Source organism: Coloeus monedula (assembly GCF_965178545.1).
Source record: "Coloeus monedula genome assembly, chromosome: 2".
Classification (NCBI taxonomy): domain Eukaryota; kingdom Metazoa; phylum Chordata; class Aves; order Passeriformes; family Corvidae; genus Coloeus; species Coloeus monedula.
In genome coordinates this window covers 15449078-15475646 of record NC_138782.1, presented here as the reverse complement: position 1 = coordinate 15475646, position 26569 = coordinate 15449078, and the positions used below count along the sequence as shown (strand labels likewise).

The 26569-nt window shown below is 43.9% G+C and overlaps 1 protein-coding gene across 1 annotated transcript in view; it reads left to right on the top strand.

The window, feature by feature from the left end:
* Positions 1-18324: 18324 nt before the first annotated feature.
* SUSD4 (sushi domain containing 4) overlaps positions 18325-26569 on the top strand; it is a gene marked incomplete at both ends in the record, with an annotated part of 67813 nt that continues 59568 nt past the window's right edge. The window contains one exon of the mRNA XM_082303431.1: positions 18325-18445. Coding sequence (XP_082159557.1) covers positions 18325-18445 — 121 coding nt within the window. The remainder of the gene's footprint in view (positions 18446-26569) is intronic.

Here is a 26569-nt window from a genome sequence, read left to right as displayed (position 1 = left end):
ACGAGGACTTCAAAGTGTTTGGTTTGCAGGGAACTGCTCTGCTGGCGTTATCTGCCCTGCCTGATAGCTACACCTCCCCTGAAGAGGCAGTCGCACTACATGGATAGTATTAAGTACATGATTCCTCTTGCCTGCAATTTTTGTGGATAAAGCAGGCATAATTTGCACAATGCCATCTAGAAAGGAATACAGATTCATCTGTATCTTCAGATTACATCTGGCTGCTTTGAAATTGCAGGAGGCAATGCGAAAAACAGAGTTTGAGACTGTTACTTGATCCCTAGTGCAATAACTAGCTAGAAGGAGCTGAATGGATAAGATTTCCACTGTCATTTAGTCATACTCACCAACCTTTGCCCAGAGAGACTTGATCTGTGGTGAGGGTTGTGGGATAATTAGATTTCTGTCTGCTCAACTTCTGAATTGTTATGACTCAGCATGACCAGTTCAGCTGAACAGAGTTCCCCTGATGTTTAGGGATTCAACTAAAGAAAACTCAAGCTCATTTTATCAAGGCAAAGAAAAATACATTATCACTAGGTTTTTCCACAATGAAAAGGAATTAATAACATGCAAGCGCATCCACTTACCTTTCTATTGCAGGTTGCAGCAAACAACGTTCCTATTATAGAAAGAAATCATACCACTGTGGCATTCCCTGTTTGCTCTATTTAAATATAAAAGATTTGGTTTGTGCCATATAACTCAGCCATACAGATTTTGGAAGTAAATAAATGGTCTGAGTATGGAGATATTCAAATTCCTACAAAACAGAAAACCATTTATGTACACAGTGAGTATCCTCATAGCAGTGGGAGCACTGATACACCCCCCATGAAACTGCACACTTATCTCCCTGTCCAGCAGATCTGCAGGGTATTATCTAGAAGACCAAGATCTTGGCACTAGGGAGTATGAGAACTTCATCATCTACTGCAAACAAAACACTAAAGAGGAAGAGGGAAAATATTAAAATTTTTGATAATGCCTAATGACCCTCTCTGGATTTAAATTTTGAGTATCCTGTCCAAGATACTTAGAAAACACCTAATTCTCTTCAAGCCCAACTAGATGAGACTGTTGAAATGCATATGAAGTAACTTTTTTACTCTTTGTTCTGGGATTTGCAGTAGCATGTGGGGCAGTGTTTTCAGAAGTTATTTGAACAAGGCTCAGTGAACTGCACAGGCAGAGCATCATCCTTTTGTACCTGGATGTGAGTTATGATTGCTTTTTTATGTGTTTTCTGCTTTAGGCTTTTTAGTGTTGCTGGATATGAAGGCTTGCAAGGTTTCAAACAAATGCTTATTTAAATAAAATGTAGAAATACATCCGTGTTTTGTTTAGTTCAGGGGCTTGGGTTGGGGTTTTTTGCTATTATGTGTTTTAGCCAGTGAAGAAATAGTAAAGTGAGAGAAGGAGCAGCTCGCTGGCTTCTCTCTCAAAATGAATGCATATCTGACTGCTTTGTAGAGGGTGATATATCCACTTTGCTCTCATAGATCAGCTTCCTCAGCGACTGCACCCTAAACAAAACATAAACCCAAATATTGCCACAAAAGGAAGTTTTTTCCATAGCTTTTGAGTTTTCAGTATCAAACTTATAATTTCACAATTGAGTATGTTCATTTTTGTCTAAAAGACTAAAGAACTTTCAGATTTGTCTCAAGACTTTGGTGTTTGTAGAAGTGTCATGGTTTAGCATAGTTTGTTTTTTCGGTAAAAAGGGCTCCATCAGCCATGGAAGTGATTCTCTTGCAAAGAGGTGCTTACAGCTTCCTCTATAACCTGACAGAACCTATCAGCTGGCCAGTTTGAATAGTGGCAACTTATTAAGCCACTTAAGAAGCTTGACACGCCTCTGTGACCCACATTTAAGAACGAACAGAGCCTGGGTAAGTGCCCTTGCCTTCTGGCTTTTGGACAGGTAATGGGGGGGCCTGCAGGCGGCCCAGGGGGCCGGGCCGGGTCAGCCGTGGCGCGGCCCTGTTCCACCCGCGGCCGCCCCGAGCCCCGCTCCGCGCAGGCGGCACGGCCCGGCTCCCCACCATCCCCTCCGCCAGTGCGGCCAAGGATTCATCGGAGGCCGCTCCCGGCAAAGATGGGACCAACAGCGAGAGGCGAATTCCAGCTGCGGGGCCGGCTGAGATGAACCCTTTCAGTGCTGTGAGCTTCCTCCAGGACAGATGGAGCCTGCAGACATCAATCCTCTCCCGAGTCAAAGGGTGGAAGCAAGTGAAGAAAACACCATAGAGACACCAAAGTCAGTGAAGAAGGAAGAGCTGAAACCCTGAGGGAGGAGAAAGAGGAAATGCTTCAAGCTTAGAAGCTGAAATTCTGTTGTAAAGCTGTGGTGGTGATGGACTACGATACATCAGAGTACCCACTGTAATTTCATGAAAGCATGGGGGGGTGGAGCGTTCAAACTGCAATTGTGAGCAAAAGCACCTGTGCTGAAATAAGCAAATGACTGTAGCTGTAATTTGATGAGGACCCTTGCTCCCAAGGAAGGAGAAGACCTCTGTTCCTAGAGATGAAAGCGATGAGGACCCTTGTTCCCAGGGAAGGAGAAGGGCCTCTATTCCTAGAGATGAAGATGCTCCCAGAGATAGGTGAAGAGAACCTTTGCTTCTGAACAGCTCAACCTTAAAATGGTACCCCATTAACATGACTGGACCCTTGAAAACAGTTGTGGGGAAAGCTTAAGTCGAGGGAAGGGACTCTCGCATGCGAGCAGAGAACCAACCCAGGCACCTGTCTGGTTGTGATACTGAAGCCATGAGAGAACTGTTTCATGTGGAGATGTCTCCACAGCATGAGCAAGAGAGACTCCTCTTCCTAAGTGAACTGAACAAGGTTATTATAGAGGTGGTAAACTGACTGAACATCTCAAGGGCTGTCTTTTTATATTGTCAGTGGGAGAAGGGAGAAAGGTGGGGGGAGGAGAAGTGTTCTGAAGATTTAGTCTGATTTTTTTTCTTTCTTTTAGGTCTGTTAATAAACTTCTTTATATTCTTTTAAGTTTTGTGCCTGCTTTGCTTTCTCCTAATTCTTATCTCACAGAAGGAAAATAAGTAAGTAATGGATATTTTGAACCTAACCACTACACTAAATTGGTGTTTCCGCCTGGTTATGAACTGAACCTGCTACAAGAAGAAAATGAGTGTAGCAATGTGATGTCAGAGCTGGTATCTTTCATGCAGGTTTTTCTGTTGTTTTCTTCAGAAATTGGTGGATCATTTCTATGAAAATAAGCACATAATCATTCCTAACACAGCTTTCCTTCTCATCAGAGTCAAACTTTATAGAGAGCAAGAAATTTATGCAAGACATAAGCATAAACATTATAATGTGATTGGTTTTAACAGATTTCCTCCTTTTGCAGTTAGAATGGTATTGCAGATTATTTCTCCTACAAATACTGCAGAGTGGTCAGGTATTTCTTCCATCGTGCATAAAAAACTTTTATTGTATTGGTGTCAATGCACAGCCTTTAACTTTCCAATCTGTAATTCTAGGCAATTGAGCATGGTGTGAAGCACTTTACGTGGAAATGCTTGCTTGGGGATTCTCTGAGCAGGCAGCAGACTCTCAGACTTCCTTGGCGTCTGCAATGGCAATGCCCACTGTGGTTGTGCTTTTCACAGCTGGAGTCTTCCCTCAGATCCTTGAAAAGGTTAATCCATCATCACAGGAAAGTAATAGGAAATTAATTATTGCAGCCCCTGATAAGCAAAGCTGGCAGCAAACTTTTCAGTGGGGAGCTGGCAGGGCCAGTCTAAACACCAAGAGAATTCAGCCAGGGGAGACTCAGTCTCAGGGCACTAAGTAGTGTACCTTCTCAGAGTGCAGGAACTCTTCTATTTTAGAATTACTGACAACAATTGCACCTGAACACCAAGAAATAAGAGCTTAAAATTACTCCAGAATGATTATCATAGATGGATATGTAATGTAACAGCCAGAGGTGATGAAGACATTGCGGAGGCCGAAAAGAAAGTGGCTCAGATCAGAGGACCTAGGAAGCTGATTTGCTTTGCTACTAGAAAGAACAGAAGCCACTTTGCATTTCTCCTTTTCCAAAGCCATTCAAGATGTTGCTTCATCAGAGTTGAAGGAAGGCAGTGCCAGTACGAGTTAGAAGCACTTTGGATGATGATTAGGAAAAATGTTAGGGCTATGAATATCTTCTTTTTCTAAAAGAACTGAAGTAGAAGCCCAAGTCAGCAGCAGCTAAAACCTGGTGGTTGTACAGTTGGAGTTACAGATCTGTGGGCAATGTTAAATGAAGGTATCATTCCTCAATAGTTTTAACAGTATAGTGCAACCATGACAATGATGAGATAAGAGGCAGATATGAGTTACAGTCTAGGAACTAAATCTGCTCTAATCTACTTGAGTTTAAATCCACTTACTTCAGCTGCGTAGCTCCTGGGATTGATTCCAGGGTGAGAAAACAGAATTTCACCCCACTGTACTCTTTTGTTGTCGTGTCTTTTTCTTTACTATTTGTTACCTTATAGTCACAGCAGATAAGGTGAAGCTGTAAATTGTATATTCTCAGAATTGTATATTCCCAAGGACTTTCCTGCTTGTAATGCTGGAATGTGTACTTACCTTCGATCAAGCATAGGAAGTACAGCGAAGATAACCCGTGCTAGTGCAAACAGGAGCAAACAGAGTGCTGAAAGATTTCAATAACGATCCTCTAACTACTGGGGCCAAAGGCAAATCTCCGTGAACTACAAAGGACTTGTGACCTCGGTTTCCAGCAGGTGCCTAAAGCTGTTGTGGCAATCCTGCCTTTGCTTGGATAGCAATGAGAATAAACAGAATTGTGAAGGTACCAGGAAAGGAAAGTCTCTTTCTACCAGGATTATTAAACAGTTGCTCCTGCTTTTGTGCATGCTGGTTTTAGGTGTAGAATCAACCCCACTGCAGGTTTTGTCTGGCCCCAGCAGCAATGGCTGGGATGTTTGCAGCTCTGCCCCAGCCACAGCCAGTGGCTGCTGAAGGAAGCAGAGTTGGGATGCCTGGAATGGGAAGAAGCTTGAAGGACACGGATGCAACATCAGGCCCCCTCCTCACAGAACAGTTTGTCAGATAATTGTAATCATGCTTTAGGATATATTCTGAATAGCCCATAAGTTCCTATGAATCAAATTGCCTTAGTCAGCACTGCAGCTTGTTAGCATTAAATTACCATGGTATATAATCCAGAAGGTAAAACCTCTAAATCTTTTGAAAGGTTTGTTCTTCTGACTAGTAATTTAACAATCTTGTAAGAAGTTGAGATATAAGAGCTTTCTGGCAGAGAAAGCCAAGAGGCAATGAAAAAAGTGTCATGTACTCATCTGAATCAAATGTAGTGTCTAACTTACATCTCTAATGAATTATGAAAGGTGAGATGATTTCTCTCATTTTCCTTTAAGCTAAGCTGGGATCAGACATTTTGATTAAATCTGTATTGAGCCTTGTTCCCTTACATGCAATTCTTGTGTGTGTGTGAGATATCCATTTTCTTTTGGCAGGATAAAAAAATATATATATAAAATCAGGATTTTAATGTACTGCATCTGCATGTCCTGTCCATGCTTATGGAGATGACTGAATGATTATCAGTATTTGATGAATGTCTTCATTTCAGCGCTCCCTTACATATCTCTTGGGCTTTGCTCTGTTTGGGTTTCCCACTGTTTTTGGAAATCATAACCTAAAAGCTTGACACAAAGCCTAAAGAGATAAATAAGTGTATTTGTCTAGCCTTGAATGAGTGAAGAAGTAGACAACATGCTAACTCAGTACAGGGGCTGGGTCAGGCAGCTTTTAGTTTTGCTTTTCCTATGCTGATATTTTTCCTTGGGGAATTCTCTAAATGTTGCCTAGAAACACCTGTGCCTCAGAAACATCTGAAGCACAGCAAAATAGCCACAAAATCAGGTATGTGAAAAAGCCCATCTGTTCCCACCAAACTAAATTTGAGGAGACAATTCCCACATATTTGTACTAATCAAAATGCTGTTTGACCATTTTTCTCCTCAAAGGTGTTTAACTATGTCTTGCATCACCCCTAAATTTACCAGTCAACCTTAAAAATTTAATAAGTGCAGTACACTAATATAATATTCTGCTCATTCCTGAATAGGTATAAGTAAAGGTTTTAATTACTAAAATTATGCAGTTACAAAAATGATTTAATGAAATTATTCTTCCCATTTGAATTCAGGGACTGTCTGTATGACGAGGCGTGGTAAATGGCCCTGAACTGTGGTGCAATAATTCCCAGTGCTGTAACTCTGCCAGAGGACTGAGCACCTCAGTGGCTTCAGCTCCCAGCAAAATCAAACCACGGGGAAGTGCTCTGAGTATATTGTAAGGAGAGCTAAACATAATGTATGGCTTTTGAAATCACTCTCCTTTCAGTTTTACTGATGGACTTCTGATCTTGGCATGGATAGAAGGACTTCACGGTCATAGTCCAAAGGGAAATGTCTCTGCTTTCAGTGAAGTCCTGTCTGTAACGTCTTTAGCCATGGTTGGTGCAGAACGTGTGCCTTGCAGGAAAAGGGTTCTGGATGATGCCTTAATTAATGTGCATCCTCTCTAATCTGCAATGATGTCTGTTTATTTCAAAGCTAATTACTTCATTATGCTTTCCTCTGCTAAAAAATCTTCAGTGCCTGAATGAGACTGCAAACTCTTTGGGGCAAAGACCACATATAATGAGATAATGTTATGTTTGCTAAATAATGTAAAAGGAAGGAAGCTTGTGAATAAAATATATGCTGAAGCTTTGTAACTGGTTACAGGTAAAATTTTACAATTTATCCTGCATTTGCAGTCATAAATAATCCTTTTCCTCAGATTTATAAATAAATCATCAGCTGAAATACAACCTGCTACCCAAACGGTCTCCAATGTTAGAAAAATGATTCTTGACTTGACCGTGATGAACTGAACAAGAACTCCTGGATTCAAATCAGTTACAACTAAAATTTCACAGTCCCCCAATTTCTTCATACTCTTTGTGTAAGGAAAGAGCTGCAATATCCTTCAAGACTATTCCAAAGGCACTATTTTTCTAGAAGTTACAAGGGTAACTTCCTAACCTCAAAGACCCACTCCAACTCTAGTCTGGGCCCTTCTGTTACAGGTAAATCTAAGTGGTCAACCATGGAATGGTAATCACTGCTTGCCAGTATTTACAGTGGGCAAAAAGAAAACAGACTTTTACACATTTTTAGTGTTTCAGAAGGACTAGTTTCCCAAAGATGAAGAGAGTGACAGTGAGGAAAAAAAAAAAACTCAGAAGGAGAAAATGTGATGGAGAACTGTGAGCTCTTTCAAGAAGAGCTCATTAAACAGCCAAAACGCCGTGATTCCAGTGCCAAGAAAGATGACAGTATTTCCTGAAAGCCAGATTCTGAAAAAAAAAAAAAAAATGAAAGCAGCAATTAGGAATAAGCAGTGATATACAATCAATAAGCAAGGGCAACATATAACGATCAATTATAGATGAGAATTTATGAAGTGTGGGGAATGGAGGAGGGACAAAAAGACATGACAGCAAACATTTTCAGTTCCTTTCAGGCTGGGCACAAGGCAGTTTGGACTTTTCTTTAGGGACTTTTTAGGGAGGTACCACTGGGCAGGACAGCTCAACGTTGGGGCTGGTGGCTGCCATCACTCAGCATGGAGAAATCCCTTTGAAAAAGGGGCTGCTAGGAATATTCTCAGTAGTGAAACCAAGCCTGAAGTTTATAGCTCCAAAGAAGAGAAGGAACCACCTCTTTAGAGAGAAATGTCCATTTTTTTCTGCCCTTTCCCATCAGGATGGAGCAAAGCCTTTTCCACCCTGGCACAGACTTCTGCCTCCCTGCACAGGAGTTCAGCAGAGCCAAGCTGGTGCCAGTGGCTAGCAAAGGTGGGGACTCAAAACCCCCCTCTTCTTGCTTCCCACGATGCAGGAGCAAGCTCAGCCAAGGCCTTCTCTGCCCAGCAGTACTTTTCCTTTAGTGCCACAGTAGTGGTGAGCACAGAGGTGGCTGGAACAGGTCCAGATCACATGGGCCACCAGCTCAGGCATGCCCCTGTCACAGAATCGAGTCATAGAATCATAGAATGATCATCTAGACCATCTAGAGGTCCTGCCCCTGCTCAGCCTCCCCTGTGCCAGGTGGCCCTGGAGCTGCTCGAAAAAGCTCCCTCTTAACACTCTCAGTGTGAGAAATTTGAAGACCTTGCTCTTACCTTTAAGATCTTGTGAAGTGCTTCAAATGTGCTACTGAAGTATTTTCATGAGAAAAAGTACAGTTATGAAGGGACTCCAAATGAGGGCAAGGGGAAATCTAAGTGAAAAAAACTCTGAGAAATCATTGTTTGGGAGCTGAAGTTGACAAATTCAATTTGGATAGTTGGAGATCTTATTCTCACATGGAAAGTAACCGAGTATTTGAACAAACCAACACATGAAAACTGGATGTCCTGGAAACTTTGGTTTAACCAGACACTAATGTGCTTCAGCATACAGAATATACTGGGGCAACTGAGAAAAATAGAGAGGTCAGGGACACATAGAAGGTCTGAGCAGATGAAGATCTAATTAGCATTAGATTTTGAAAGCTTGTCATGTGAAGTTCTTACCGTCTCACCACCACACATAGTCCCACCCATGTATTTAATACCTGATGTTTTATACACCAAAAATATGTTGGCATTGCCAGAAAAGTTAGTTTATGTTTCAGTTTGTGTTCTACACTTTAAACAAAACAATCACATATAAATAATATAACCTTAACACCTAAGTACAAAGAAGGGCAAAGCTTTAAATGGCACTAAACTTAATAAAAAGGAATAATTAATATTATGATAATTAGTCTGTTGAGGAAGACTAGACCTGGTTGGATTTGCTTTTCATTAGCAAGCATGAAGAATTAGATGACTCCCATGGGGAGCTAACTATCTGAAAGTCATCTTATGCATGACAAAAAAAGGCAGAATTCCTTTTTCTGTGCAGCTAGGCTGGGTTTCAGCCCTTGCTCTGGGGAGCTGTTGTCGCTCCCCAGAGGGTGCAGTAGACCTTGTGCAGAAAAGGCAGGGACATGAAGAAAAGAGGAAGGCAGCACCCTTTCCAATCCATGCTGTTGCCTCATGCAAAGTGTCCCTGGCAGGCTGCTGCCCTCTCCTTCTCCAGACCGTGGAGGGTTTACTCTCACTCCCATGTTTTCTGTTCCCAAACAGATTATCACAGGGTAACTCACCCCAATTCCAACAATTCCCTTTTTCCTCACCCTCTTCTCCTGCCTTCAGTTGCTCTCCACCCACAGCTTTGCCTCTATGGATCAGAGAGGGCAGGGACAGCCACCAAAGTCACAACCCTGATGCATAACCTTCAGGGCTGGCTGGACTTCTCCTGAGCTACTTGCACCCCTCCTTTTAGGAACTGCTGATGTTATTTGTTATTTTTGGTTTTTTGGAGGGAGTTTTGTTTTGTTTAGAGTTTCTTTTGGTAAAGGAGAATAGCTGATCGAACCTAATCTGGTTTAATCTTCAATTCAAGCTAATCCTCTTGTTGCTATGAATTTCAGGGTGGCAACAGCAAGCAGTAATGGTGATCATGTATTTTCCAGACAGCTTTAGATTTGTTATTATTTCACCTGATAAGAGCTGACAGATATTTAACTACAAAAATGCATCAGCAGAAAGGAAGAAAAGGATCACATGCAGGGAGGAACCTGAACAAACCTGAACTGTTGCCTGTACTGAGAGCCAGATGAACAGCTGATACAATTGGCACAATTCAGTGGTAATGTGGCTACAGCAAGAGAGAGTTATTTTTGTGTCTGTGTGCAAAAGGTAGAAAATAATAATGGAAATTAAAGATGAGAACAGCTCAAATCCAAATCTCTGCTTCTTCAAGGTCTGTTCATATCGAGTTCTGTCTAGGATCTTTCTTTCTGCTCCCTTTCTTCTGTCTGCACTAGTCCACACTATATGGATGTTACTTCACATTGTGGAATTTTGGAAAAGTTTTGGAGCCTGATACTGTGGTTTTTAGTATATGCATCAGAACAGATGCCAAAGGAAGTTACAAAAATTCTACTGTAACACTGGTAGAACCACCCTCTTGCAGCTTTTCCATGGTTTTGCTAGGAAATGAAGTTAATGCAAATTGCTGTATGCCTATCAAGAAACATAAAAATGTGTAGACATGGAATACATAAGATGCATGTAAATTAATTCTTAATTCTCTGAATTCGTATTTGACCATATGTTATGAAGCTAAGGTTTTGCACGGCATTTAGTTAGGACTCAATATGAAAAATCTCAACATCTTAGGAAGTCATTATGCAGTGCTATAAAATTGTGACATTTTAATTTTTTGTCTTATTCTACCTTTAGGATTGTAAAGGTACAGATATTTGCACTGGAAGGGTTCTCAACCAGCTGCTCTATTTTTGTCACAGCCTTTCAAAGAATATGTTTGAACACATCTGCTTCAGCTCTCTCATTCTCCTCTCTCATGGGGACTCTACTGCAATTCCTTTTTCTTCTTTCCTTGTGTCCTCAAGGAATACATAAAGCTGCTCTCCATGCAAGGAAAAAGGTAGTGCACAAATTTTTACATTTCTACATGGTTTAGTTAAATGCTTCTAGGCAAACACACTCTGTCTACACCAACTCTGCAGAGACATGAGATGCAAGGGCCAGAATCCAAGGGCCGTGGAAGCCGATTTCTCCTGCACCTGAGTGGATTGCTCAGCTGCTCTGTTTGGACAAAGGAAGGCGCAACCCCTCTGGTTTGAAAGACATTTTTCTTATCAGAAGCATTGTGAAAGCTTCTGTGAAAGCCAGCACACAGAGGTACAACCCTACCTAGACAAGCCACAAGATCCCTGCAGCCAGGGCTGAGCCCACAGCCACGACTGCAAACTCCTGGGAATTTTTGCCAAGGAAGAGTGAAGTGCCTTTGACTTAAACTGCAGCTGAGTTGGGGTCTGGAGGTTGCAATTTTGAATGTGGATTTCTTTGGGGGGTATATATACCTTTGGGGCAAGTCGGAAGGACTTGCTTGTAGCAGTAAGTTCAGACAGTGGTGGGAAGGAATTTATGTCTTGCAGTCCCTGTGCAGTTCCCTGTGCCAGGGGCTGTGCTGCCCACCCCAAAGGCACTGTGGCAGTCAGGTGTGTGTCTCCTCAGTCTGCCTCTTCCAGACTGATGAAATGATCAGAAAGTAGGATTTGGGGACTTTTCCAGGATGTAAATGGATGGGGCTGAGCACTTTAATTTAAACAGACCAGCGAGTAATGAACTTGTGAGCTGGAGGTGAAAGACACTGGGGTCCCCTTATGCAGAACTTCAGGTATCATAATGCACAGGAAATCAACTGTGCCAAGAGTGCTGTGGGCATAGGGAAATTCATCATGAGTTTGTACTTAGGGGTGATGAATACCATTCAGGGCTTAGAATGGTGTTTCAAATCAAACACTACATATTGCATTTTGTGTTTTCGAGCTTCTTCTGGTCTGAGGGGATGAAATGAAAAGCACTCATAACCGATTTAAATTGTTTCAGCTCCTGGAATTGTTTCATTTTATATTCTTCTGCTGGAAATTACTGTTTACTGGAAAGCAAGGGCCAAATGTAGTCACAGGACTAGTGGCAAGTTCAATTTGGCTGTAATCAGAAGAGTACAAAAACCCCCATGTGTTCAGCTGAAGAATTGGCCTCCCAGTAAATGTGATTTGGTCCAGTTCTCCAATTAGCCAGGTATCATTTATTTCTGTGATGTCCTCTAAACCGTGTTGATGGAAATAAAAATAAAACATGGTTTTCTGTTAAATAAAACTTTTCATTAGTTATGTAGGTCAGTAGGAAACAAAAAAGTAGTTCAAACTCCACCCTCCCTATGCTGCCAGTTTTTCTAATGAAATGTAATTAGCACTAATTGGTAAAACTACACTGATGGCTGGTTATTAATGTTTGTGTATTGGTCCCAGATGTGAGTTTATGGCTGTCAGTACTAAAGGCTCAGTGAAGGAAAAAGAATTCTCCTTTCATATTCCTGTCATTTTCTTCAGGGTGCCCCCATCTCCCTTCAAACAAGAGTGATTATGTTTAGGGAAGAGAAAGGTTTTTCTTAAATCCTGACTTTGTGAGAAAATGAATGCCTTCAGCTCTCCTTTGAATTTGGCAGCAGTCGAAAGGAGCCAGCACTATTTAGCATCTGCAGAATCAGGACTCTACAATTTTAGGGCTGCTTTTCTTGAGCCATCATAACTGTTAGTGGTTGAGAATTCATCAGAATAATTATCCTCCTAATTGCTTACCTGTTTTTGAAAGCACACTTGTGAGGGGAAGCCTCTCTTATAAGCAATCACCTTAAAGTATCCTGTTCAGAATAATTGCTTTCCTGCGATCCCTGCAATTACTGCGTGTCCAGCAACCACCCTCTTCAGGCTGAGGGAGGTGAGAGAGCTGGCCTTTTTAGACATGGATGGAGGGAAATTATGAAATCAAGGTTTCCAGTGCAAATCTACCCAGAGACATGTAGAGGGTCAGTCTCCTGCAGAATCAAGCAAAGGCAATGCCACGGTGAAGAAGAAGGTCTGCAGGAGTACCCTTTTGGGAGCCAGAGCACACTTGGCAATAGATTGGAAAGCACTCAGGAACTCATTAATTCCTGAATATTAACAGTAAGACAACACCACTAACACCTAAGAAGACAAAACCTTTCTTTGCAAAGCATCTATTTATTGCCTACATGGTTTAATAATGTGTATCTGCCCAGGTCACCCATGCACACCCTATTTTTGTGAAATACCAGCTCATTAATATTTCTGAGTTCGAAGGGAAATACAGTGTACTCTGGGTGTGAAGGAAGTGACTGAATGCCTTATCTGATATATAAGGGAGTTCAACAAACAAGTTTTTACTTGAAAATGCTTGAAAGCTTGAGCCTGTTAAGAATACAAGTAATACAGCATATCTCAGGCTATTATCTTTCATAAGGACACAACAAGGTCATAATGAAATCTTAGCCCTGAATAGTTTTGTGCCTTCCAAGGCATTCAGAACTCCCTTTAGCAACTCCTGGCATTTTGTTAGATGATGCTTGAGTTCTTCTTTTTAATTTTGCATGCAGAATTTTGTTTACAGCATGATACCTGTGAGCTCGAGGCAACAGCTCTTCCTTGTGGCCGATGAAATGGGAAGCTGGTCTGTGGCCAGGAGGTCTGGAGGATGTTTTGCAACAATATGTACTTTCAGCCTGGAATGATGCTCTGCAGCCAACTCTCAATGCCAGTCATTGCCATTTTATATTTTAAAATTGTTACTTGCAGTCTTCTGTGTTAAGCTGTTCTTTCCCCCAAGGACTGACCACCCCTTTACTCATTTGACTGTCACTAACATGCCTTGGGGTCTTTTTTTTTTACAGTCTCACACTGCCACAGAAAAATTCTCTCATGACCCTCAGCTACAATCCTCACCACTTCATTTTCACCCTTTCTGGAGTCCAGTTTAAGGATGAAACTTGCCTACCCACCAGCCACATCATCAGGACAATCCCTTCTGGCCTTGTTTTCGAGCAGGTAAATCATGGAGAATTATTATCTTAATGTGATAATTAAAACCCCCAACCAATTAATCCAATACCCAATATTTTGGGTTACATTTTGCTAGAAAATTAAAGATGCCCATGACCACTCATGCACTGAGGCGGACCAGAGTGTTAGGCAGCCCAAGAATTTGGACCTCAAAGCTTCCTTTCCAGCTGACTCTTACCACAGTGTCCTGGTTTTGGCTGGGATAGAGCTGATTTTCTTCTTAGTGGCTGGTAAGTGCAGTGTTCTGGGTTCAGTATGAGAACAGTGTTGACAACACACTGATGTTTTAGTTGTTGCTGAGTAGTGCTTACTCTAAATCAAGACTTTTCTGTCTCCCATACTCTGCCAGCGAGGAGCTGCACAAGAAGCCATGAGGGAGCACAGGCAGGACAGCTGACCTGAACTGGCCAAAGGGATATTGCACACCACAGAGACTCATGCTCAGGACATAAACTGGGGGGAATTGGCCAGGAGGGACCAATCCTTACTGGGCATCAGTCAGAGTGTGGTGAGCAACTGTGTTATGCATCACTTGTTTCTCTTGGGGCTTTTTCCTCTCTCTCTGTGTCCATCCTTTTAATTCTAATTACTATTATCATTAGTATTCTTGCTATATTTTACTTTGTTTCAATTATTAAACTGTTCTTATCTCAATTATTAAACTGTTCTGATCTCAACCCATGAACATCTTCTCTTTTCTCCCCAATTCTCCTCCCTTTCCTGTCAGGATGGTGGAGGACTGAGTGAGCTCATTCATTCCCTAGCTCTTTTTTGGAGTGAATGAATTTGTTCCCTTTTGAAACAATACCTGTTGGCAGTTCTGGAAATAATTTAGTCCACACACCTTCCCAGTGAGCAGTGTCAATGAGACTACAGCAGATTTGGCTGCTCCTGTCGTCCCACTTTTGTCCTGGTTTCTGAGCATTCTCAAGCACTTTCATGTGCCATGGCAGTAGCTGTGCAACCCAGGTTCATGTTGCAAGGGCACCACTTGGACTGGTGATGCCATGGACTCTCACATTGCCTTGGATGTTTCAAAAGACACTTCCTCACCTTCACACAGAGAGAAAATTACTATTTTGTATTAAGGATTCAGGGTAAATGCTGTGTAGGGTGGGCATGGCCTTCATATTCCTAGTCCTGAGTGGAGTCAATGTTACTGCTCTTGGAGTGAGGGGCCACTTTTTGGGTTGGATGCATTTAACCGAATTTTTCAATCTGTCTTTTTACCCAGTACAGGCCTTGGAATAAGATTATCAAATAAAAGAGTGCACATGAGAAGATAAAAATAAGAGAATGAAGCAGATGAATGTGTATGGCAAGACTAAACTAAAATCCTGCAACTACAGGAGTTATACACACAATTGTTTATTCATGAAGGTGATTACAAAACCCCAGGAGAAGATAAGCTGTAAGCCCACAGCCAGCCAGAATCTGGCTGGGATGCCCACCCTGCACTTGCTACAAGCAGCCAGGAGCCGACTGTGTGCACCAGCTGGAGCAGAGCTGAAGCCTCTCCCTCCAAGGAGAGAGAAGCTGGCCAGGAACACCTCTCACCACATGGCAGCACCCACAACCTGCCATGAGGAAGACATGATCTCTCCCTGCTCCCAGCACCACCTCGATGTTCCTGGGCCCAAACAACAGGAACCTGAGTCTGGAGGGTGCAGATGAGCACTGGCACTTTTCATCCTCATTCTGAGGGGTAGCACTTTTAGCTGCAGAAGCAGTGCAGGGAGATGGAAGCAACTTTGTGAGTACATATGAAGCAAAACAATGTCACATAATCTCTCTGACTTGTTTCCAGCCCGCCTGCACCAGCACCAGGGAGGGTTTATCCCCACCAGATGCAATTCAGGGTTAGTCCCCCCCACAGGTCTGAGGCTCAACTGGAACTTGCCTAAGAAAAGTAGTGGAGGGGCAGCCAAGTGTAGGAAGGTACAGAAATCACGACATCTGTGGCCTTGAAACACTTGTGGGATAACCAGGGGACAAATCCTCCCATATTTTACAGCCTGTGCTATGTAGCAGCAGCTCAGAGCTTCAGGTCCAGCCCACTGATCACTGCTCTGGCCCCACTTCAGCTCAGGAGGATGCACTAAAATTGATTACAGATGTCAGATTTGGTCACAGAGCGGTTGTAGCCCTTCAGGCAATCCATCCATCCATCTCTTCCAGAAACAAAGCCCAAGCCAAAGCGAAGCAGCTCCTTCCCCTCTGCCAGTCTGTGGTCGGGGTTGCCTCAGGCTTCATCCTTCTCCAGCTTTTGCTGCTCCTCACTCAGTTTAGCCCAGCTTTCCTGGGCTGCAGGAGCCCTTCCCTGCTCTTGGCTAATAGGAATCCCCGCTAAATTAATTCCTTCATCAAGGGGGGGGGGGGGGGCGGGCATCCCCCCAGCCCCTTCAGCCACTGCCACCACCTTGCATCCTACATACATGCCCTGCTCAGTAAGAGATGAATTGTTACAGTTCATTAAGATTTTGAAGAAGAGCTGCTGCACAAGCAAACCTTGATTTCCTGGTGCTGTTTGAAGTGGTGGTGCTCCTACTCACGTGAGGTGGCTGACAGGTGCCTGGAGTACTCACTTGTCCTTCCTCAGGCTGGATGGTGTCCGAGGTGCAGCTGCACACGTGGGGATAGGAGTAAATGGCAGAAACAAGGGATAAGTAGTTCCTATCAACACTGACAGACGTTAGTTCGCCTCTTCCTCCTCAGAAGGGTGTATCTGGGTGCTCCATCCACACTGAAAGTAGACATTGCATCCAGCACTTTGCATTTTAATTGATGGAGAACAGGAATAATGTCAGATTGCTCAGGACATTATCTTTTGCTATTTTGATTTCAAAAATTGAAGCTACCAAACCAGTAACATAAAGATCCTCCTACTACAGACAACAGGAATCGCTGCATTATTGCTCTGTCCTGCCACTTGTTAGTAGTCAATGGCTTACTGCCTCTGAAGAGCATCTCTATAATGTAACTGTGCCTGTGCTGTATTTGCACAGCTTAAGAGGGCTGTTACTGACCTGAACTCCCTCTTTGGGCTGGCTGGGGACGTGAAAACGTACCTGATCAGGAAATGATGCTCGGTGAAAAAGTTCTATAGTTTCCAAATTTCCCTGTTTAAAAGGAGCAGCAAAGGTATTTCAGAAATAATACATTCTCTTCGCTGAAAATTGGCCACATACTTCCCTATTCTTAGCAGAATACCTGCATTTCACTGTGAGATGCCCATTTTCTCCAGGGTAGATAAAGAGCTATGCTTCTTACACTGGCCTTTGAACTGGTACATGATTTGAACTAAAATCCCTCCTGAAGAGCCTTAAGTTTTAACTTGGAGGAGACAGCATCAGGTAGCTGAGACACTTGAAAAGAACTCCAACTTTACCAGTGTTTACTATTAACTTCAAAGCATCGGAATGTGCTATTTCCACGTGATGTTAATAGGATCCCACATACCTTTGGGTCTGTGTTTGCATTGAGCCTAGGTATGTTTCATTACAAATGTGTCATCCCTTGTCCCTGGTTTTGTTCCCCTTGCTGCGTCCCAGGAGTGCGCCAAATACCTTAATCCGCTTAACAGAGTCCTCTTCAGCTCGAGGACACCCTCTGCTACCTCTGAGCAAGGGAAGAGCTGCAGTGCCTAGTTGTGGGCAAAGGGGCAATACCCCTAACAGCACACTGGGAATGGCACCAGGAAACACGGAGCTACCAAGGCTGCGGGAGCCAGGAGACAGTGTCTCTGATTCAGTGATTCGTGGTAGTGAATTTCACAGATTCACTAAACAGAGCTGGATGCTGATTCCTAACAGCAAATTGCTCCAGCCGGCAGGCCCAGGCGTCCTGCCTTTCCCCAATGGCAGCTGACGGGTGCGAGCGCTCAGGAATACACCTTCCCACTCCCAAAAACTGTGAAAGATGTGGCACTGCCACCAGCGCTGCTGAACTGTGTCTCATGTCTAACGTTCTGCCTACGTGACGAAGCACAGGACATTCCAAAGATGCTCCGTCAGAGCTGCGCACCACGAAACCCCGTTTGAGGTGAAAACGAGCAGAAACTACCGGGAGCGAAGCCTTAACTTCGCCTTCCCCTGCCCTTGGCAGTGTTGGGGCGCCCCCCGGCGCGGGGCATGGGGTGCCCCTCCGGGCCGGGCTGCCGCGGGGTGCCCGGGCGGGACAGCGCGGAGCGGCGGCGCAGCCGTGCCCGCGGCTGCCATGCGTGCTCGGCGCGCCGGGGCTGCCCGCGCTCCCGCCGCGCACGGCTCCCCGCGCCTCCGCTCCGCGCCGGCCGGGCGGGCGGGCCGGGCAGGTGCGCGCTGCGGCTGCCGCTGCCCCGCTCCCAGGTAGGGCCGGCCGGCTGCGGTGTGCGCGTCCCTGTGTGCGCGTGTGGTGTGCCAGGGTGTGCGTGTGCGCTCCGCCCGGCCCCGGCAGGCTGCCGAGCCGCAGCGGCGGAGGCGGCGGCAGCAGCCGCGGAGGTACCGCCGGGTCTGGCGGGGGGGCCCCCGCAGGTAGCGGCGGCGGGGGGCACGGCCGGGGGAGCCGCGGGGTCGGGAGGGCGGCGGGGCGGGCGGGGGGCGGCGCGGGGGCAGCCGCGCCGCGGGTGGCGGGGGCGGCGGGGGCGACCCGCGGAGCCGGCGCGGAGCCCCGGGCAGCGGCGAGGCGGAGCGGCTCTCTCGTTGCAGGTGGCGGCGAACCGGATGCCTTTGGCGGGCAGAAGATGTGTCATGGGAAGCAGGCGAGCGGCGGCGGTGCCCTCCCGGCGGCGCGGCGGCGGGCGCTGGCCGCGGCGCTGTGGCTGCAGTTGGCGCTGAGCCTCGGCCCGGGGCTGGCGGCGGGCGGTGAGTGAGTGAGGGGCCCCGGCCCCGTCCCCGGTCCCCTCCTCCGCCCGGGCCGCGCCACCCCCTCCCCAGCCGCCCCCGCAGCCCCGACCCGGGGGGAGCGGGGAAAGTTCCCCCCCTGCGCTCCCCACCGCACCCCTGCGCGGGGGCGCGCAGCCTTTGGCACCCTGCGCGGGGACCCCTGGCAGGAGGGAGCCTCACCCCGGCCCCGGCTAGGGAGCACTGGCTCACTCTAAGTACAGCTTCATTTTGAAACAGCGTAATTTTTTAAATTAGAAAACAAAAAAGCCTTGCCCCGCCGCGGTCCGCTCAGACATCTCTTGGATGACTCTTAGTGCGAAATCCCCATGCAGCTGGGAAAAGCAGGAATTTGGGGAGGAAGCTGGCGATTCGGGTCTGCAAATGCAACGTCCTTCAGCACTCTCCTAGTGGAGGAGCGACCCAGCCTCATTTGGCCTTTTTAATTTTAATTACATTTTTAACACTACCATTTAAATTACTGAGCCTGTGAGATATTTTCAGCAGGTACTTTTAATTACAAAATTGTTTTAAATTGATTCCGTAATTAGACTTGGATTACTGGAAAAGTCTTAAAGTAAACTGCTTTGCTGTAAAATGAACTTAGCTGTGATAATGAGAGCAGCTTCGCATTCCTACTCTGGCATGGTATTACATATTTGTGTTGGGGGAATAAGCCATTTTATGATTGAATCGCATCACTAATGGCAGACAGAGCCCAATATAAAAATTGCTTGGGCTTTTTCTCATGCCAAAGACTTATGCCAAAATTTTCTGACTTGAATGCCTAAGCCCTAGCAGCTCCAATCCAGATGTGTTTTCTGTCACTGAATATGGATTTACAGGAATACGGCTGAAGAAGACTTCAAAAGGTCATCTTGTCCATCCTCCTCCTGATGTGATTCAGTCCTAGTTTTCTCTCTGGAGACAATAATGCCATTTTCCAATAGAAATCCTGTGACTGCAAATGGGATTCCAGCTAAACAAGCTTTTAAACTGTTGCAGTCAGTACATATCCCTCTTTAGAAATTAATGGCTTTAAAAAAAAAAAATTATTTTATTCCAGCTGTGTAACCCTTGATTTCCTGGCCAGTTCATGTTTCAGTGTGGTGGTGCTATTCAGCCTGTCCTGTGCCTTTCTTGGGATTGGAGTTGTGTGTGCTCCTGTCCTTCTCTAACCTCCTTCTTATGGCTCCATTCATAAAAATGAAGCTGTTCCAAGGCCCCCTCCTCCCTGAGGCTCCGCATATCCCACAGTTTGATTGTCAGCATTTATTTAGCTGATTAGTGCAAGAGGTTCTTCAAAATATGGCTTATATCTCCCTTGAATGGAATAGTTTTCATCATAGCCTGCAATAAATTGTTGTGCGATGTTGATCATTATTAATGCTGCTGCCTTTCACCTTGGTAGTGTAACTAATTCTGTATCAAATTTCATTTGTAAGGTATTTTAATATCTTTCAATAATTCGGGGTTTTTTTTGGTCCAGTGTCTAGGAAAAGGCAATGCACTGAACGATTGTGCATGGGGATAATCAGCGGTGAAAAGCATTCATTGCTGTTCTGACTATTGCTATTATTTTCCAGTGTGGCTGTGCTCAGAAGGTAGGCACTGTGTAAATCCCAGCAAATGTACAGTCCTTTCATGTGGTAGAATATTGTGGTTATTGGGTCCCTTCACCCTGAGTCATTCGAGTGGTAAAAATAATGAGCTTTGTAATTAGAACAGAGGACTGTGAATTAGCATCCCTATTTTAGGCTCTGTTGTATATGTGAGCAAGCTCACTGTGCTTACACAGCTTGCTGTGTTTGCTGTGAGGGCTCAGCTTTTGGCTCCCCAGCCTGTGACCCAGAGTCTGGGAAGTTGTAAGCAGCTGTTGACCAAAGTTGTGATTTCTTAGGACTTTGAAAATACTGTTTCTGTAGGACTCTCATTTTATGGATTTGTGTATTTAGACACAAGGCACGCGGCATTACTGACTAGTTTGGAAAATGTAGCCCCAGCCTCTTTCTATCTTCTCATTATCTGTTAAATAAGGATAATCATACTTCTCTCAGAGATTTGAAAAGAGCTTTGATGACATTTAATGAAAATACTATGGAGGTGGAAAGAATTTGTTTCAAAAGCTTTAGAAAAAGAACACTGACAATACGCAGAAATAAAAACTACCTCCCATATTAAAACATTAAAATAAATAGTTTAGGGTTATTTTTCTATAAAGTAATCCACAGTTTACATTTTGGATCCCATTTACAGCTTCTTCTCTTCCTTGACTGATACCAGGATTTGTCTCCTGTAATAATCCTGTCATGACTTGTGTGACTCCTTCTATTTTATATCTGACTAAGCTCTATTGATTGTCACGTTCTACCATTTCACCCCAAATCAATACTACTTATAACTCTTTTTTCTCCTGTCAATAACTCTACAGAGAGTAACTTTGTTTATTACACTTTGACTTTCGCAAAAGTGGATCTAGCGAAAAAATGTGCTGTAGAAGTGAACTCAAATGAGCAAACCTTTCAGCTATCAATATCCCTCAGTCCTCCCTGATGTATTTAAAACTGTGCTGATAGGGAGGATAAAGTGTATCTCTCATACTTCAGCTTGTGGCATTCATCTAAACATTTTTGTTTTCAGAATCACAGAATCATTTAGGTTGGAAAAGACCTTTAAGATCATCGAGCTGAAGTGTTAACCCAGCACTGCCAAGCCCACCACTGAACCGTGGGCCCAAATGCTACATCTACATGTCTTTTAAATACCCCAAGGGTGGCTGACTCATCCACCTCCCTGGGTGGCCTGTTCCAGTGCTTGACCTCCCTTCTGGTGAAGAAATTTTTTCTGCTATCCAATCGAAACCTCCTCTGGTGCAAGTTGAGGCCATTTCCTCCTGTCCTATTGGTTGTTACCAGGGGAAGGAGACCATCCCCCACCTGGCTACATCCTCCTTTCAGGTGGTTGTAATGAATGATAGGGTCCCTCCGCAGCCTCCTTTTCCCCAGGCTGAGCCTCCCCAGCTCCCTCAGCTGGTTCTCATCAGGGGGGACAAAAAAAAGAGATGAAGTAGGAGCATGCTGGGAAGGCTGGTGTGAGGAGAAATGAAATGCACAGTGGATGGAGCTGATGACAACTTACTTTGGAGTTTTAAGGTATTGTACAGAGTTCACTGTGAAATCAGTAGTATGGAGATAATAGCTGTAACAATAAATTTTTAAATCTATTTCAAATTCTTGAAACTATATTAAAATAGTGGAGGATGATGAAATCTAGAAGGAGAGGCAGAAAAAGAGTTCAGTAAGCTTCTGATTTTGAGGTTTGTTATGTGGTCTTCTAGTCAGACATGACTTGGGGATGTGTCTGCTTTGTTGTCACGGGTCAGTTGGGTGAACTGTGTTTTTCTGCTGGGCCCATTGGGGAATCTCAGGGCTGCAGCACACATCACCACAGGCTTGGAGGGGGCCATGATGTTGTCTTGCCTCCTGGCCTTGAGCAGGGTCAGCTTTCTGGCTGGTTTTCTTGTTCTGTTCCATCTCTTTGATCTTCTTCTGCAGAAATGCACACTCCAGTTCCTCCAAAGCCTGGATGGCTCCAGTCTCTCTGAACTTTTCCCAAGATTTTGTCGTGCTTTCTGGATTGCTGGTTATTCAGACCATGAGCTTGCTCTCATGGAACCACTTCCCTGTGGAATGCACCTCACTGGCACTGAAACAGAGCTGAGGAATATTTGCCTGTGCCTTAGAGCTCTGCTCCTGCTCAGACATCCAGGGTACCTGTGTTGTCATGTGGGATGCTGCTGGGTTATATTCAGCTTCTGGTTCCCTGTAGCTCCCAGGCATGGTCCTGCAGGGTTGTTACCTGGCCAGATGTTCCTATTCCGTGTTGCTGCTTTTTTTGGTATTGCAGTCAATTTGTGGTGTTTCCCTGGCTGCATGTTCTGCAGGCAGCATCCCTGCACATTGCTGGTGCTTTTAAACTGGGAAGTACATCGTGTATGATGGTAAGGAAATCTGGCATGTTGTGAAACCTCCAAATATATTGAATTTTAGTGATTCCATGGAGATTAGTGGTGGGCTTCTTTTTCTGTACCAAGGCTGAATTGTTACTGCTCTGTGATTGTATTGCATTTGATTGAAATTTTGGTTATGCCTTTGTTATGGTAACCACTGACTTTGGATGCAGTGGCCATTAAAAACACATTCCTCAGGGTTCTGAGGATGGTGGACTTGTTTCCCTGGAGTAATACAAGTTTTTGTGTGTGCTGATGATGCAGGCCTACGATAGGGCTGACTTTTTGGTAACCTGCAGTTGTTTCCGGCAAGAGAAGCCAGCCAAAGATTTGCCATAACTGCCTTACATGTGATTTTGGGATTATAAAGAAGGCTTTCTGAAAACTCAGAATGTTTTCTGATACCCTCTCACTAAGTCTGTAGTTAATGTATTTTACTGTCTCCGTCTCAGTGCATCTGCTTTGCTTGTCAAGCAAAATAGACATTTCAGCCTCGAGTTCCCTGTACATTTGATGAAATCATCAGTTATTTTGCAGGATTGTTTCTAACCTCCAGTTTATTGGAGAAGCTCAGTGTTTTGGAAGGAAGAGATTCTTCCCACTGTGACAGGATCTCAGTGCCAGATGTACCTCGTGCAACCTCTGTTCTCAGGAGTTAAGTACCATTCCAGTGCTGTTCTGATTGCAAGTGGCAAGGCCGGTGACATCAGAGGATGGCAGTTCATCGTTTGTCTTAGTGGCACATCCATCTGCCTACAGCCTTGAGAGAGGTGGGCATATTTGATAGATTAATATTAAATCAGTTTCTTAGCACTCTGCAAGAAGGAGCTTTATCACTGATGTGCTGTGCCATTTGGAGACTGAGGTTAACTTTGTGTCTCTGCTTTGCTCCCTTACTCCCAGGATTGCAATAGAATATCTTTGATCTCTATATTAGGGATGATTACAACTTTAGGAGAATTAATTAATTATGCTTTGCTTGATTTTCTCATCTGTAAAGTAGATAAGCGATGTATTTTGTGGGCGTGTTATGAGGGAGTTCGAGAACCTCCCAAAGAAAATGTTACCGGAATGAGAAATAGGAATTTTAGCAAAGTATAAACTGAGCTTTACCAAAGTAGAAAGTTCTTTAATATTCATGATTTTTTGTTGTTGGTATTTGTGGGGTTTAATAATTAAATATTCTTACCAGAACAAGAAGGATGCTATCTTTTTTAACTTTTACAGATTCTTATAGATTTTTTTTCTACAGCATTGATCATGTACTCAATTTTTTTTTCCCAAATATTGTCTACCTATGATTGCAATTCATTTATTTTTATAACAAAATACACGTTATTGGAAGTAGGAAACCTTGCACTTGTGCTGTGCATTTTCATGAGGTTTTAGGCAGGAGAAGGACAACAAAGTGTGGCCTGAATTCATATTTTGCTGTGTGCCGGTGCAAATGTGAATGAAGCCTGGGCTTCTCTTACTGGTGAGCATTGCTTAGAATGAGAAAATGAGCTCGAGGGATAAAGCGGTGTAGTGTGTACAATTTGATTCACTAAGTGGAAAATTTTGCTTTGCTAACATATTAAGAGGACTGAAGGCACAAGTATCTTACCAAATTCAGCAATTTAGCTGTGAAACGGGCATCTCCTCACTTGGTTTTTGTATCTCCACAGCCGCTTCCTTCGAGGTGGCACGAGCAGAGCATTATGAAACCAATTACGGGCATTACATCTATTAATTCTCACAGTGGTGTGGTTTATAACACCAGTTTTTGGTGTCCACATTCACCTTCTATCTGACTGTGTTACCCCATTGCTTCTGTTGACACCAAGTTTGGCCTCCTGCTTCTGAGAAGGGGTTCCCAGTGGCTTTTCCTGAACAGCTGGGCTGCTGATAGGATTTATCCGAGTCGGGATGTTTCTTTCTCCATGTACTGTAAACAGTGGAAGGGTTTGGTGGTGCCATCTGTGCTCACTGAGATCCTGTGGGGCAAATGTGTTTCCACATTTGTTACCCTAGAATCTTTTATGAGTAGTGTCCATCCTGGGCTGCTCTTGTGCTTGTTCTTAAGAGATTGTACCAACCTTTTTTTAGCTAGGGTGGTTCCAGAATTTATCAGGAACATTTCTGTATTAATTTATTTTGTCAGTTTGACCAACTTTAGAAAGGAGTATAGGGGCTTTTCTGCCAGCGTCCCTACTTACTTTTGATAAACATATCTCATTAAACTCATAATTTTGAGAAATATTCTTGCTTGTGGTAGCTTAATAGTAATAAAAATGTCACCTTTTTTTCACTTAGCTCTTCTCATCCATGGTGTTTAAAGCACTTTATAAAGGAACATAAGTTTTATTATGTCCCTTTGTAGATGGAGAAGTGACTTTAGAAAGATTAAATGTCTTGAAGACACATTTCATGTAAGAAACAAATGTTGCCATAGACAGGGAAGAGATCCTTTGGATCTTCATCCGGCACTTTCTTCTGTAAATAGAATTTAGGGAAATTCCTAACCCACATTTTTATAATATGGCCTCTATAATAGGATTTTTTGGCTGTGACTGTCATCTAATTGAGATGAGCAGCTGATTTCCTATTCACTTAAATTGCTACTTAAGCAAATCACAGAGAGAGTTTTTCCAGTGTAGTTTATTTGCCTGACTCCTTTATGTCTGAGATAGCACATGGCATTTTTCCAGACACCAAAAACATCTTCAGAATAACAACAAAAAAAAGTGTTATGAGTTAGGACAGAGCCCCCAAAAATGGTATTACTCAGGTTTCTCATGGTGTAAAGCCCATATTAACAGGAAGGGTATTTCTGCCTTGCTCAGTCATTTGGTTCATGATCACAGTTTGCACGAAAGGGCAACATTAGAGAAATATTGCACGTGATTTTAAATTAATTCTAGCATACTTGAACAGTTAGAGAGGAGAACATCATTGCATGACCAGACTGCTCCGTGCAGGCTGTGGCATGAGTGCCGTTGCCTTATACTCCCATCCCACTTTAGAAATCAGTGGATTTGTAATGTGCTCCCATAAAAATATGGGTTCATCTTGCAAATGTTTGCTCATGAAAACCTAAGATGTAATGCAGAGGACACAGAAGGATGAAACAGGTCTGGTCGCTTGATCCTTTCTGCGCATGGTGAAGCAGGGCTAAGGATGCAGCAGAGTTTCTGTGTAAAGCCAAATTCTGCAACTAGTAGAAATTTACAAAATCTGGACACTGAAAAGAGGAAACAGAGCTTACAACAGCCTGAGGAAGAAAATAGGTTATGTTACTAAGGGTTTGATTACGTAGAAGTTGGGTTATTGAGGATATAATGAGATAATAGCCTAAAAAGAAACTGTCTTGTACATTGTTAAAGAAAAAATGGGATATGGCATGCACATGAACCAGAGGAATCGTTATATCACTGGACTCCCATTCTGGAGACCAAGAGAACATGCTAAAAAGAGGAGGTTGTCTTTGAAAATGCAAAGCCTTCAGATCTTTTTTGGTACTGCAGAAAGGCAGCAGAACTCATAGCTGTTTATCTGTCAGGAGGCTGGAGAACACCATACAGATTCAAGGGAAAAGCTGCCATACCTGCTGGGAGGGAGAAGATGCTCAGAAAAAGAAGCCTGTAAGCACGGGGTCCTGTTCTCACTTCTGTCATTAGCACCAGTGAGTGTGTACAGTAAAAAAACTATGGAACAGAAATTTCATTTCCATCTTTCAAGGCACGGGACAACACACTTGAGAGCAGGGTCACAGAAATAGGAGTGAAAAAGCTCAGAAGCACCTGTGGTTTATCCTCCTGCCCAGAACACAGGAGTCACACATTTACCTCAGGCATGTTACCATCTGAGACTTTAGGTTGGAAACTCTATAGTCTATCCCAGTGCTTCATTGTCTTAACCATTAAAAATGTTTTTGTCAAGTCCAACTCAAATCATCATTTCTGTAACACAGGACTCAAGAGCATTTCTGTCTCTGGTGTCGGATTCCCAAGCGTTACTTCCTCCACTGTGCTGCCTGTCAGTGCAAATCAACCAGTGCTGTGTCTTGGGCCATCCTGGCTGCTCCTGTCACTTTCCTGGGTCAGGCTGGAAGAATC